This window comes from Dicentrarchus labrax, unplaced genomic scaffold (genome assembly GCF_905237075.1).
Source record: "Dicentrarchus labrax unplaced genomic scaffold, dlabrax2021, whole genome shotgun sequence".
Classification (NCBI taxonomy): domain Eukaryota; kingdom Metazoa; phylum Chordata; class Actinopteri; family Moronidae; genus Dicentrarchus; species Dicentrarchus labrax.
The window spans coordinates 1,649,426-1,663,843 of record NW_026136706.1 but is presented as its reverse complement, the minus strand read 5'-3'; the positions used below and the strand labels follow the sequence as shown (position 1 = coordinate 1,663,843).

At 39.8% G+C, this 14,418-nt stretch overlaps 1 protein-coding gene across 3 annotated transcripts in view; it reads left to right on the top strand.

Annotated features, from left to right (window-relative positions):
* LOC127365104 (myosin light chain kinase, smooth muscle) overlaps nt 1–11,271 on the top strand; it is a 55,975-nt gene extending 44,704 nt beyond the window's left edge. For all 3 annotated transcript variants that reach the window (XM_051402832.1, XM_051402831.1, XM_051402833.1), the window contains 16 exons: nt 1,578–1,625; nt 1,706–1,833; nt 2,148–2,304; nt 2,408–2,598; nt 2,679–2,790; nt 3,250–3,288; nt 3,415–3,505; nt 3,692–3,895; nt 5,305–5,522; nt 5,629–5,752; nt 7,707–7,859; nt 7,967–8,090; nt 8,218–8,308; nt 9,053–9,181; nt 9,297–9,409; nt 10,045–11,271. In XM_051402832.1, coding sequence (XP_051258792.1) covers nt 1,578–1,625; nt 1,706–1,833; nt 2,148–2,304; nt 2,408–2,598; nt 2,679–2,790; nt 3,250–3,288; nt 3,415–3,505; nt 3,692–3,895; nt 5,305–5,522; nt 5,629–5,752; nt 7,707–7,859; nt 7,967–8,090; nt 8,218–8,308; nt 9,053–9,181; nt 9,297–9,409; nt 10,045–10,185 — 2,063 coding nt within the window. In that variant the 3' untranslated portion in view covers nt 10,186–11,271. The remainder of the gene's footprint in view (nt 1–1,577; nt 1,626–1,705; nt 1,834–2,147; nt 2,305–2,407; nt 2,599–2,678; nt 2,791–3,249; nt 3,289–3,414; nt 3,506–3,691; nt 3,896–5,304; nt 5,523–5,628; nt 5,753–7,706; nt 7,860–7,966; nt 8,091–8,217; nt 8,309–9,052; nt 9,182–9,296; nt 9,410–10,044) is intronic.
* The last annotated feature ends 3,147 nt before the right edge of the window (nt 11,272–14,418 follow it).

Below are 14,418 nucleotides of genomic sequence, written 5' to 3'. Positions count from 1 at the left end.
AGTCTTTATGCTAAGCTAAGCTACCTGCTCCCCCTGATTACAGCCTTTATGCTAAGCTAAGCTACCTGCTCCCCCTGTTTACAGCCTTTATGCTAAGCTAAGACAGGGGCTTTGATATATAAGTTTTATGACATCGTTCCTGCTGGTTTTACTATTATGGTCTGTTGTAGCCGTACATCCCCTATAATGATAAACATTTTAATTGATCATTATTATTATTAATCAATCTATCAGTACGTCTCTCAGGTGTGCTCGAGTTCATGTGCAGATTCTGGTTCTGGTCAGGATCAACAGAACCGGTCCTGGAACCGGTTCCTGCATCCTCAGGAACTATTTTTAGAATGACCATATATGGTCGTCAGAGACACTCACATTCTTCTTCTTCTTCTTCTGAGCCCTGAAGAAGACTTCCTGTTTGCTCCAGAAACATTCTTCCCACACGAACAGCCGAGACTCACTGGCAGCTGTACGAGATATATTTATATATTTATACATTTATACATTTATATATTTATACATTTATATATTATATATTATATATTTATACATTTATATATTTATACATTTATACATTTATATATTTATACATTTATATATTATATATTATATATTTATACATTTATATATTTATACATTTATACATTTATATATTTATATATTTATACATTTATACATTTATATATTTATACATTTATACATTTATATATTATATATTTATATATTTATACATTTATACATTTATATATTTATACATTTATACATTTATATATTTATACATTTATATATTATACATTTATACATTTATATATTTATACATTTATACATTTATATATTTATACATTTATACATTTATATATTTATATATTTATACATTTATACATTTATAAATTTATATATTTATACATTTATATATTTATACATTTATACATTTATATATTTATACATTTATACATTTATATATTATACATTTATACATTTATAAATTTATATATTTATACATTTATATATTTATACATTTATACATTTATACATTTATACATTTATATATTTATACATTTATATATTTATACATTTATACATTTATATATTTATACATTTATATATTATACATTTATATATTTATACATTTATATATTTATAAGTTTCCTCTTTTTAAACATATTAAACACAGATTCAGTTTATTGATTGTTTCTTTGTGTGAATATAAATCATTTATTATCTCACCTGAAGGTTCATTTAGTGGCACAAGCTAGCTGCTCCCCCCGTTTACAGTCTTTATGCTAAGCTAAGCTAGCTGCTCCCCCCGTTTACAGTCTTTATGCTAAGCTAAGCTAGCTGCTCCCCCCGTTTACAGTCTTTATGCTAAGCTAAGCTACCTGCTCCCCCCGTTTACAGTCTTTATGCTAAGCTAAGCTACCTGTTTCCCCCTGTTTTCAGCCTTTATGCTAAGCTAGGCTAACCAGCCGCTGACTGTAGGTGTTGATTTCCTGTGGACTGTTAGCTAGCAGCTAGCATGTTCCAGAAGTGGATCCGATCAGTTCACAGGTTTGATTCCCTCTGTTGTGTTTGTGTTTCAGGTGAAGCCAGAATAAAGAAACCGACTGCCAAGACTCCTCCCAAACAAGGTGACGCGCACACACCCTCATTACAGCACAGTGATTATTGGTTATTGGTTATTGATCGCTGGTCGTTGGTGTGTGTGCAGCTCTGCCTCCTCAGATCCTGCAGTTCCCAGAGGACATGAAGATCCTGGCGGGAGAGAAGGTCGAGATCCTCTGCAAGTTCTCTGGAGCTCCGCCCATCAACTGCACCTGGTTGAAGTTTAGGAAACCAGTGAGACACACACACACACACACACACACACACACACACACACACACACATGCTGCAGTGCATGCTGGGAACTGATCAGTTTCATATGGAGTGAAACTATTGATCAATGTGAGCGGAGTGTATCTGTATCTGTGTGTGATCAGACTGTCAGACATTGATCTGTATGTCTGCACACACATACACTCCGCTCACATTGATCAATAGTTTATCTACAATAACGGCTCCATAGTTTTAGTTCATGTAGAATTTATTGATTAAATTCTTTGATCTCAATCATATAACAATGTGTGTGTGTGTGTGTGTGTGTGTGTCAGATCCAGGAGGGCTCAGCTGATATCTCCATAGAGAGCTCTGACAGCAGCAGTAAACTCACCATCTCCAGCGGTCAGCAGGAACACTGCGGCTGTTACACCATCGAGCTGAGGAACAGCTTCGGCCTCCGACAGGCCGCCCTCAACCTCACCATCGTCGGTAAGACGCACCCGGAGCTCCCGGAGCACCTGTAGGATGGACCTGTAGACTTTCTGTTGTAGATCAGTTCCCTGTTGACCTGAATGCCCCTCCCCCTCCTCAGATAAACCCGACCCCCCAGCGAGGGTCCCTGCAGCCTCAGATATCCGGCGGGCCAGTCTGACTCTGTCATGGTACGGGCCGACATACGACGGAGGCAGCGCCGTACAGTCCTACAACCTGGAGATCTGGGACTCTTTGGACCAGCAGTGGAAACACCTGGTGTCCTGCAACAGCACCTCCTACAACGTACAGGTGAGTCACTGAAGGTACAGACAGACACATTCAGGTCTCCTGTCTGCAGATAAACGGCTGAAGTTCTGTCTCGTCTGTAGAACCTTCTGCCGGAGCGTCAGTATAAGTTTCGGGTCCGGGCGGAGAACATCTACGGGGTCGGAGAGCCGAGTGCTGAATCTGAACCCGTTACTGTCGGACTGGTGGACGATGGTGAGTGAAATAAAACTGCAATGTGTGATTTCTGCCACTAGAGGGCCTTACATCCAAACAATAAGACAAGAGGAAGTTTGATGAGGCGGTGAAGCAGCATGGGATCATGGGAGTTGTAGTCTTCACCACCATCAGGCAGCGCTAATGTTAGCAGCAGATGCTCAGTCGACTCCCACTGGCTGTTTTAAGCTCTTTTACAAATATAAAAACCTTCACAGAGTAAAATTCCTACATTTAGAGTAACTGAGTCGTCTGCAGTTGGACGTGTCCTGTTATCAGATGTCTGTTATAATGGAGGTCTGTGGAGGGTTAGCTGGATAACGCTGTATCAGACTAACAGCTCTATCAGAGGCTTTCTGAAGACGATTAATCGGGGTGTGTTCCATTCCTAAATCCATCCACTAAACCAGGACTAATGAAGCAGAGCAGTAACTAACTCACTAACTGTTTGTCTGACAGAGAACCTGGATGAGGCCGAGGCAGAGGAGGAGGACGAAGGTACGACGATAACACAACATCTCATAACATAGCATAACGTGACTAAACACGACGTAACATAATACGATGTAATATTGTGCCACATACAGTGACCTCTGACCTCTGACCTCTGTGTTTCTGTGTCAGACTCAGAGAAAGAGCCGGACTACAGAGACGTGAGCGTCAGGACGGACACGAAGGTGAAGGACCTGTACGACGTGGAGGAGAGGCTGGGAACGTAAGGCTCCTCCCACTCACACCTCACCTTCTAGAGCTGAATCAGCTAACAGTTCGCTACTATAGAGCACAAAGAAAATTCAAACAGATAATCAGTATTATTATTATTGTTGTTGTTGTTGTTGTTGTTATGAATCTGCAGGTGTTGTGAAGCTGTCAGTGTCATTAAGGTGTGTTTGTGCGACAGGGGGAAGTTCGGTCAGGTCTTCAAACTGGTAGAGAAGGCCACGAAGAAGGTGTGGGCGGGGAAGTTCATTAAGGCGTACTCGGCGAAGGAGAAGGAGAACGTCCGGCAGGAGATCGGCATCATGAACAGCCTCCATCACCCCAAACTGGTCCAGTGTATCGACGCCTTCGAGGGCAAGTCTGACATCGTCATGGTGCTCGAGATGTACGTAACCAACGAATCTCACAGCTAATATCTGATCTATATATAGAATATAATCAATATTTGGCTCGTTAGTGAACGACTGTAGCTGGAGAGTCACAACTACAGATGTTCCTGACGACTAATTTCACTGTTGATTAAACGGAAATTTAAGTTTAGATTAGTCGACTAGTTTAAAGTAAGAAAACATCCAGAAAACAATGAACACTAATCACAGTTTACAGCCGCTACATGCTGTTCCACACATTAGCTGCAGGGCAGTTTGTTCTTTATTTAAATGTCAGTAAACACGTCGAGATGCTCCTGAAATGGACAATAACTTTATTAACCTAACAGTATTAATGGGATTGATTAATATCATCCTAACTTCCCGTACTCAGTTCAACCTGCTTACACACTTAATAAATAATAAACAGGTGAGAACCCTAAAGCAGGAACCAACATGAAGTTATAGCCAGGAGCTTATTAGCTTAGCATAAAGACTGGAAACAGGTAAGAGCAGCTAGCCTGGCTCTGTCAAAGCTAGCCACAAGCTAAAGCTCTCTGATTAACACGGTAACGTTCTGATCGACCGGTTGTCGACCGATCGGAGGAACATAAACCTGCAGCTGATCTCGGAGCAGTCGGACTCCGATCTGGAAACAGAGACGAGATGTTTTTGCTTTGGAGAACGCTGGAAAATAACTTTCTGGCCAACTATGACAGGAATCTGAGAGCAGCTATTTCCTGCTGGCTAATTTTAGAGCTAACGGGAGTGATGGACAGACGGCACAAACACACTCAGTTATATAAGAGCTGCTTATCCTGCAGAAATATTCTGTCTTTATTGTCTGGAACTCTTTTCTTTAATGATCTTAATGTTAGCAGATAAACGGGGAGGAACTGATAAACATCCACACTGACACAGAACAGGAAGGAAGTTGTTTACATTCAGACTCTTATTTTGGTAGTTTCCCAACGTTCCTCCCAGGTCTGATTACTTTATATTATATTACATCTGATTATATCTTCATTACTGAGACTTTTGCAGCTCTTGTTTTAATTTGTACGTTCTTTTGGACCAAACTTGTGATTATAGTCCAACCTGCTGATCCATTATAATAATATTACAATAATACAATAAAATAATTCTTGTTTCCTGTACTTAGATATGCTACATGCTAGGCTAATCTATGTTGAAAAAACCCCCCACCACATTTGAAGATGATTAAAAGATAAAAGAGACATATATATAGTCACATTTTAAGTTAGCAAAATGCTAATGGTTTTTCAACATAGATTAGCTTAGCACGTAGCATATCTCAGTACAGAAGGTTTGATCAACAGCTGATGGTTTCACTCACTCTCATGTTTGGAGCTAATAATTCTTTCTGCGCGAGTTGTCGTAGCAACCAGGTGTGTTTGCTCTGTAGGATCTCAGGTGGCGAGCTGTTTGAGCGGATCATCGACGAAGACTTTGAGCTGACGGAAAGAGAAGTGATCAAATACATGCTGCAGATCATCGACGGAGTCAGCTTCATCCACAAACAGGGCATCGTCCACCTGGACCTCAAACCTGAGAACATCATGTGTGTCAACAAGACCGGCGGCAAGATCAAACTCATCGACTTCGGCCTCGCCAGGCGACTAGGTGAAGCTAACGAGCTAACTGTGTGTTAACATGAGCCTCTGTTCCGTCAGTGATATTGATAGATAATCAATATATCAGTTAATCTTTTCTCTCTCTCCTTCAACAGAAAGTGCAGGAACTCTGAAGGTTTTGTTCGGGACTCCAGAGTTTGTGGCTCCGGAGGTGATCAATTATGAAGCCATCAGTTATCCCACCGACATGTGGAGTATAGGAGTCATCTGTTATATACTGTGAGTCTATACAGGAGTCAGTTATATACTGTGAGTCTATACAGGAGTCAGTTATATACTGTGAGTCTATACAGGAGTCATCTGTTATATACTGTGAGTCTATACAGGAGTCATCTGTTATATACTGTGAGTCTATACAGGAGTCAGTTACATACTGTGAGTCTATACAGGAGTCAGTTATATACTGTGAATCTATACAGGAGTCAGTTATATACTGTGAGTCTATACAGGAGTCAGTTATATACTGTGAGTCTATACAGGAGTCATCTGTTGTATACTGTGAGTCTATACAGGAGTCAGTTATATACTGTGAGTCTATACAGGAGTCAGTTATATACTGTGAGTCTATACAGGAGTCATCTGTTATATACTGTGAGTCTATACAGGAGTCAGTTACATACTGTGAGTCTATACAGGAGTCAGTTATATACTGTGAGTCTATACAGGAGTCAGTTATATACTGTGAGTCTATACAGGAGTCAGTTACATACTGTGAGTCTATACAGGAGTCAGTTATATACTGTGAGTCTATACAGGAGTCATCTGTTGTATACTGTGAGTCTATACAGGAGTCAGTTATATACTGTGAGTCTATACAGGAGTCAGTTACATACTGTGAGTCTATACAGGAGTCAGTTATATACTGTGAGTCTATACAGGAGTCATCTGTTGTATACTGTGAGTCTATACAGGAGTCAGTTATATACTGTGAGTCTATACAGGAGTCAGTTACATACTGTGAGTCTATACAGGAGTCAGTTACATACTGTGAGTCTATACAGGAGTCAGTTGTATACTGTGAGTCTATACAGGAGTCAGTTACATACTGTGAGTCTATACAGGAGTCAGTTGTATACTGTGAGTCTATACAGGAGTCATCTGTTGTATACTGTGAGTCTATACAGGAGTCATCTTTTATATACTGTGAGTCTATACAGGAGTCAGTTACATACTGTGAGTCTATACAGGAGTCAGTTATATACTGTGAGTCTATACAGGAGTCAGTTACATACTGTGAGTCTATACAGGAGTCATCTGTTATATACTGTGAGTCTATACAGGAGTCAGTTATATACTGCGAGTCTATACAAGAGTCATCTGTTATATACTGTGAGTCTATACAGAAGTCTGTTATATACTGTGAGTCTATACAGGAGTCTGTTATATACTGTGAGTCTATACGGGAGTCTGTTATATACTGTGAGTCTATACGGGAGTCTGTTATATACTGTGAGTCTATACAGGAGTCTGTTATATACTGTGAGTCTATACAGTCTATGCAGGAGTCTGTTATATACTGTGAGTCTATACAGTCTATATAGGAGTCTGTTATATACTGTGAGTCTATACAGGAGTCTGTTATATACTGTGAGTCTATACAGTCTATATGGGAGTCTGTTATATACTGTGAGTCTATACAGTCTATATAGGAGTCTGTTATATACTGTGAGTCTATACAGTCTATATAGGAGTCTGTTATATACTGTGAGTCTATACAGGAATCTGTTATATACTGTGAGTCTATACAGTCTATATGGGAGTCTGTTATATACTGTGAGTCTATATAGTCTATATAGGAGTCTGTTATATACTGTGAGTCTATACAGTCTATATAGGAGTCTGTTATATACTGTGAGTCTATACAGGAGTCTGTTATTAGTTTTTGTTTTATTTCCTTTTAGCTTCAGGTTGTTTTTATTCTTAATTTTACAAAAGTTCTATTGTAAATTATATATATATTGCCTATTATAGATTATCAGTTATAACCTGTGGGGACAGGAAGAGGAGAGGTTACTACAAAATAAAACAGGAAACATGAAATACTGAATGAAAAACACAACCTGTCATTATCTTAATTGAAGTTTTTTTTCTTCAGCTCAGCCCCATATTAGCGTCGTGTCTTACAGTCGTGTTCTCAGTCTGGTTCAGCTGGGTCTGTGTTTGTCGTCCTCAGGCTGAGCGGTTTGTCTCCTTTCATGGGCGACAACGACAACGAGACCCTGTCCAACGTGACCTCGGCCACTTGGGACTTTGAGGACGAGGCGTTCGATGAAATCTCCGACAACGCCAAAGATTTCATCACCAACCTGCTGAAGAAAGACATGAAGTGAGAAAATATCTGATTGATCTGTCTGACGCTGACAGCAGGTGACCTGTTGTTTATACTGTGTGTGTGTGTGTGTGTGTGTGTGTGTGTGTGTGTGTGTGTGTCAGGGCTCGGCTCACCTGTGCTAAGTGTTACGAACACGCCTGGTTGAAACAGGACACTAACACCATGAAAGCCAAGAAGCTCTCCAAAGAGAGGATGAAGAAGTACATCCTGAGGAGAAAATGGCAGGTAAACAACAACAACAACAACAACAGTCAGACTCTCACAGAGAAAATAGTTCCCAGTGAATCTGGATCAATAACAACCAATCACAGTACAGGAAGTAACGATGTGACTGTTTCTTCTTCTGCGGCAGAAAACGGGTCACGCTGTTCGAGCCATCGGCAGACTGTCGTCCATGGCCATGATGGCCGGCGTGAGCGCCAAGAAGGGCTCGCCAACCGAAGGTACGGCGGACGGCGTGTGTTCGTTCTGTTAATGAGCAGCTGGTCTGTCATAATGATTAATTATAATGGAGCTGTGTGCGCTCATCATCCTCTAATCAATTATATTAATAAATGTTCACATTAAACCACAACACAAAAATCAACTGTTGAAGCAACTCAGTTGTTTTGAGTGAACTTCAATTAACTTAATTTAACGTAAACAATAAATACTTGTGATAAACTGTAGATTTTATATTTGTGACAGGAGTATTTCTACACATTCCTGCTTTAACTTCAGTGTCTGGTGGTTAAACTCTTCATGGTGGCAACTGTAAAGATGTGGCGCCCCCTGGTGAACACAAATTAAATGAGGAAATCAATAAAAGAAGGAAGGTCTATACTTACAGTCCCTCGAGAGGATATTTAGGATTATTCCAATAATGAAAACTCACCACAATAAACTTATCTGAATGTTTTTATCATTATACATAAAAATACAGTGTATTGTCCCGTTCCTACAAATATGAGTCTGTTAAGTTGTTGTTGATGTTGTTGTTGTTGTTGTTGTTGTTGATGTTGTTGTTGTTGTTTATGTTGTTGTTGTTTATGTTGTTGTTGTTGTTGTTGTTGTTGATGTTGTTGTTGTTATTGTGGATGTTGTTGATGTTGTTGTTGTTGATGTTGTTGATGTTGTTGTTGTTGTTGTTGTTGTTGTTGTTGTTGATGTTGTTGTTGTTGTTGTTGTTGTTGTTGCTGTGTGTTCAGAGGACAACCAGTTCCTGGAGTGTTTGGAGTACGAGCAGAAGACGGAGTGTAAGCCGACGTTCAGTTCGGTCATTAAAGACGTTGAGGTGGTGGAGGGCAGCGCCGCTCGCTTCGACTGCAAGATCGAAGGTGAATATTACGAAAGCTGCCATCGCCATGGCGACGTTATTCATCGCTAAACAAACAGGAAGTGGTAAAAAGGACTGCTCGTGTATGTTAATGTAATTACTCCGTGTGTCTCCAGGGTACCCGGATCCAGAGGTGGTCTGGTACAAAGATGACCAGCCCATCAAAGAGACCCGACACTTTCAGATCGACTACGATGAAGACGGAAACTGCAGTCTGGTCATTTCAGAGGTCAGAGGTCAACTGTTGTATCACTCAGTGAATGTGTCCCTGTGGGAGACAAGAAGAAGAGCCCTGGCTACAAGCTAATGTTGTTGGGAACCTCTGTGCTAAGCGACAGTTAGCAGCTACTTTAGGAACAAATATTGTCCATCAGACATAATGATCCTGATCAGTAATCAATACTCCCATTATTAAAGCATCAATCAACCTGATCAGCCTTCAGCAGTTAGCTAGTGTTTCTGTAGTGGAGACTAAACGTTAACAATGATCCATATCAGCAGTTTGAATCCAACTAAAAGCTCCCTGCACCAAACTCCCTTTAAGAAATATCACATTTTAACAATTCCTAACGTGTTCGTAACAACACGTAACTCTAGAAACACGAGCTAAAGGCCGTCATATGTCCACAGTCTGACTGTCAATACAGGATCAATATCATCCATAAAGATACAGTGTATACTGATCAATATCATCCATAAAGATACAGTGTATACTGATCAATATCATCCATAAAGATACAGTGTGTACTGATCAATATCATCCATAAAGATACAGTGTATACTGATCAATATCATCCATAAAGATACAGTGTATACTGATCAATAATATTATTAATCATACTAACGAGGTATTGATACCTGCAGGTGTCCGGTGACGACGATGCGAAGTACACGGTGAAGGCGGTCAACAGTCTGGGGGAGGCCACCTGCACCGCCGAGCTGCTGGTGGAGGTGATGGCTGGAGAGGAAGAGGAGGAGGAGGAAGAGGAGGAAGAGGAGGAATAAAGCAGTGTTGGTCTGGACTCCCACAGGAGGAGGAGGTGCTGATCCTCTTCATCCTGTCAGACCGGAGCAGGACCGATCCAACCCCCCCCCGCTAAACACCAAAAAAAGATTTTCTTTATTCGTCACAGTGTGTGCTAAACCCCGCCCACCTGAACCCCGTGGAGAACATAAGCCCCGCCCCCCTCAGCTTAGCCTCTGTTCATTGGTTGGTTTCCTCTTACAGACGGAACAAGATATCTGGATCTTCATCATATTATAATATAATTTAAAAGTTCTGATCACTAGAGCTCGAGGAAACACATGATGTAAACAGAAACGTTTGTTTATTGACAGGATGCTTTAATGTGTTAAAAACTACACCTCCCATGATTCTTTAGACAGCAGTACAGTGTCAGAGGATTGTGGGAGATGTAGTTGTTGAATGCTAACAAAATAACAATTGTTATATCTGATAAAATGGTGGTAAAATTGTAGGATATGGCTCAAAAAAATCTTGTTTCAGCTCTATACGAAAGATCCCGACAGAAAACCTTTGCAAGGAAGCACACTGATGAAGAGTTACTAAAGGAAGGTATGATAACATTCAGCTCCCAGGGCCCCTTCATCAGAGACTCATGGGAGATGTAGTTGTTGTTGCAGGGCGCGGGACTTTAGCTCTCTGTCTACCTGAACCATGATAATGTACTGTATGTGTACCAGACCTGCTCCCTGTGGGAGTCCAGGTGAGGAAGACGATGGTACGATGGAAGAATGATGAAGGCAGAGATAAACAGAGCTTTATATTCAGAGTTTGGTCACCTAACAATAAAGTGGCTTTATAAAAGCTCCAGAAGTGGTTTAGCATGTTAGCGCTGCGGCTAACGGTGTGGCGGATGCAAACAGGAAGAAGATGAGATTAATCACCTGAAGATGATCCAGATTTGACTGATTAACTGTCTGAGCGTCCTGAGACGAGTTCAGGGTTTATTAACTTCACTAGAATCAGATAGGAAGCTAATGTTTGTGAGCTAACGTCACTCTAACTAATGTTAGCTCAATAGCTGATAAACATTAGCTAATTAGCAGCGGGGATCTGGGGAGTTAGGGTTAGGGGTTAGGGGGTTAGGGGTTAGGGTTAGGGGTTAGGGGTTAGGGAGTTAGGGGTTAGGGGTTAGGGGTTAGGGAGTTAGGGGTTAGGGGTTAGGGGGTTAGGGGTTAGGGAGTTAGGGTTAGGGGGTTAGGGGGTTAGGGGTTAGGGTTAGGGGTTAGGGTTAGGGGTTAGGAGAATTCAAACACTCCCGATTAGCTTCTGTTTGTTAGCTAATGTGAGCATTAATTAAAATCGTTAGCTTGGTAGCTAATGTTGGTATAATCCACCCCGCTCAGTGACATTAGCACAGCTTATTTAATATTATTTATTAGCAGTATTTCCATTTTAACATCGACCTCAGTCTCAGATTTAGTTTTTATTCTTCTGCTAACACAAAGTGACACACAGTGCTTCTGGGTAATGGAGTCCAACCGTCAACTCATGCCACCAAATGCCTTAATGCTAATGTGACCCAGCTCTGTCAGTATAAAGCTCAGGATGATGATTAATGAAATAAGAATATTCCCATTTGTAGTTGGTAATCTAGCTGCTCCCTGTTTGAGAAATGTTGGTTCTTCTGTTCGAGCACTTTTTTTTCTTTCTGACTCGTTTGTGTTTTTGACTTCGACAGCGGTTTTATCCTGAAACCGTCTTCCAGCTAACATCACCTCTGCCTTACGTTGTTAGCCTTACAGAGACACGGTGACGCTCAGAGTTTACGACCTTTATCACACGGTGAGCTGCCTTCAACACCTTAATGCTGACGATTATTAATTAATAAATAATTTAAATTCTGTTCAAATTCCCCCAAAAACTAAACACAGTCCACAGTTGATCTCGGAGGTTTTGTTTGGAGGCACAGAAAGCAATTAGAGACATTTTCTCATAATGTTGATTTATTTATTGGTAATTATGACTCAACATCCCATAATTACAATATGAAATCACTTATTTCTTAATGACGAGATCTTTATCTCAGAATGAAGATTAAATATCAGAACTATGAGATAAAATCGTGTAATTGTGACTCAGCATCTAAAAACTTGGAATTATCAGAGTTACAAGATACAAATTATGAAATCTTTTAAGAAAATTATTTGTTAAAATAAAATATAAGTTTCATAATAATTATAAGATCTTATCTCACAGTAGCGACATACAGAAGATTTATATCGTCATTACGAGATGAGTTTCATAATATTAATAATTATCAGATATTATGAGATAAACTGATAAATTGTTATTTCAGGAAAATATCTTATATTTACTAAATTTTACCTCAGAATTAAGAAATCTGTATCTTGTAAATAAGATGTCGATTCTGTCGTTTTAAGATACAACTTTGATTTAATTCGGATTTTCTCATTTTACAACTTAGAGATTTAAGAGAAAATCTCCAGTTTTTCTTTCAAAATATGTTGAGAATTTGAATGTTTCTATGATGATGATGTGTTGTTATCCATCACCGATCGATAAATCTTCCATAAAATCCCTCCAGCAGCAGCTTTAGGTGCCGAACCTGACCTCCGACCGCCAGTACGTCTGGTAGAAACCGGACGCGATCTGAAGTCGTCTCCGTCGCGTTTTTAACGCGTTCACGCTGATGTCGAAGTCGTTTCTTTGAACTTTTTTTTTTGCCACATTCCAGCTGTTTGTTTGTGCTTTAAAACATTTATTTAAAGGCTTCGAGGGTTCAACCAGAAACCAAAGAAACTTCACCGGAGTGTGTTTGTGTGTGTGAACCATGTTTAAAACTTACTGGGCCTGTTTGTGTGTTTGTTTAAGAATGTTTTATTTTTAGACTTATTTAATGCACAGATTCATAAATATAATATTATCATTTGAGCATCCGTCTTCTTGGAGATCTTCGTCAGCACTTAATTTGTCACAGTTACCCCCTCCCCCCAATACTAAAGCAAGCAGTGGACTCACTCCTGATTTGTTTTTGTATTAGATGTATGTAGATTATATTTCTCTAATTTTTATAAATATATATCAGTTTGATGAACTGCAGATGACATGTATGAGAACACTACGACTGTAGTTACTCACAGATACCAAATAAATTGATCACAAAACCAAACAGAGACTGTGTGTGTGATATATAATAATAATAATAATAATAGTTTTTAAATATAAATATTGTCTTTAAGTTTCTTTATGGAGGTCCGTGGCTGCCAATATTAAAGTTAATTTGTGAAAAGACATGACATGCTAAGCTAATGTATGTTGGAAAGACAACCACATTTTAAAGATGGTTAAAAGATAAGAGAGACATAAATATAATCACATCTTAAGTTAGCTACTGTTAGCTAAATGCTAAATAAGAAGCTAGTTTGTCCCATCTGCTAACATGGAGGCTTTATGAGTTATACTGCATTCAGCCACCAGGGGGAGATAGAGAGAGTCGTCATGTCGTCCATCTTTATATTTGTGGATCAGTGCAATCGATCACTGTCTTTATAATCAGTGTGTTTAACCTGCAGTGTCTCTAACAGCCAGCAGAGGGCAGCTCCACTCTGATGGTATTGAGTCTTATGGAGAAGTTGATTAATGAGCTCAGTAAACAGTTTCCTGATGAGTTTCTGGTCTCAGTCTCTAGTTTCAGTCTTCTTCCATACAGCATGATGTTCATTTAGTAACTGATGGTCCCATTGAGAGTAAAACAGACCATAAAGCTGGGATGAGGATGAACTGAAGGGTATCAGAGACCAACAGGTTTCAGACTGTAGAAAGTTTGTTTTGTTGTGTTAAACCGACAATAATAATGTTAAAAACACCGCGAGCTGTTTGGGCGGAGGTCAGTGGCTCAGGTGAGTTAATGAGGTCACCTGAGAGCGGCTCATTAATCAGCTCTCATTAAGACCAGCAGCTCTTTAGTCCACAAGGTCCGTCCTCTCAGGACAAACATCATTTACAGTTACATCATCTGTTGTTTGTTCAGCCTGATGACCTCTGACCTTTCTCACACTCTCTCTCTCTCTCTCACACACACACACACACACACACACACACTTATATCTGCATACAGAACTTTATTTACACTGAAGTACATTTGAAGTATTTCTACTTATAATAGTAATAATGAACGTTTTACTTTACTACATTTATCCGACAGCTTTTTTAAACAACAGTTTGTACAACTGAAACCATCAGTCCATTAA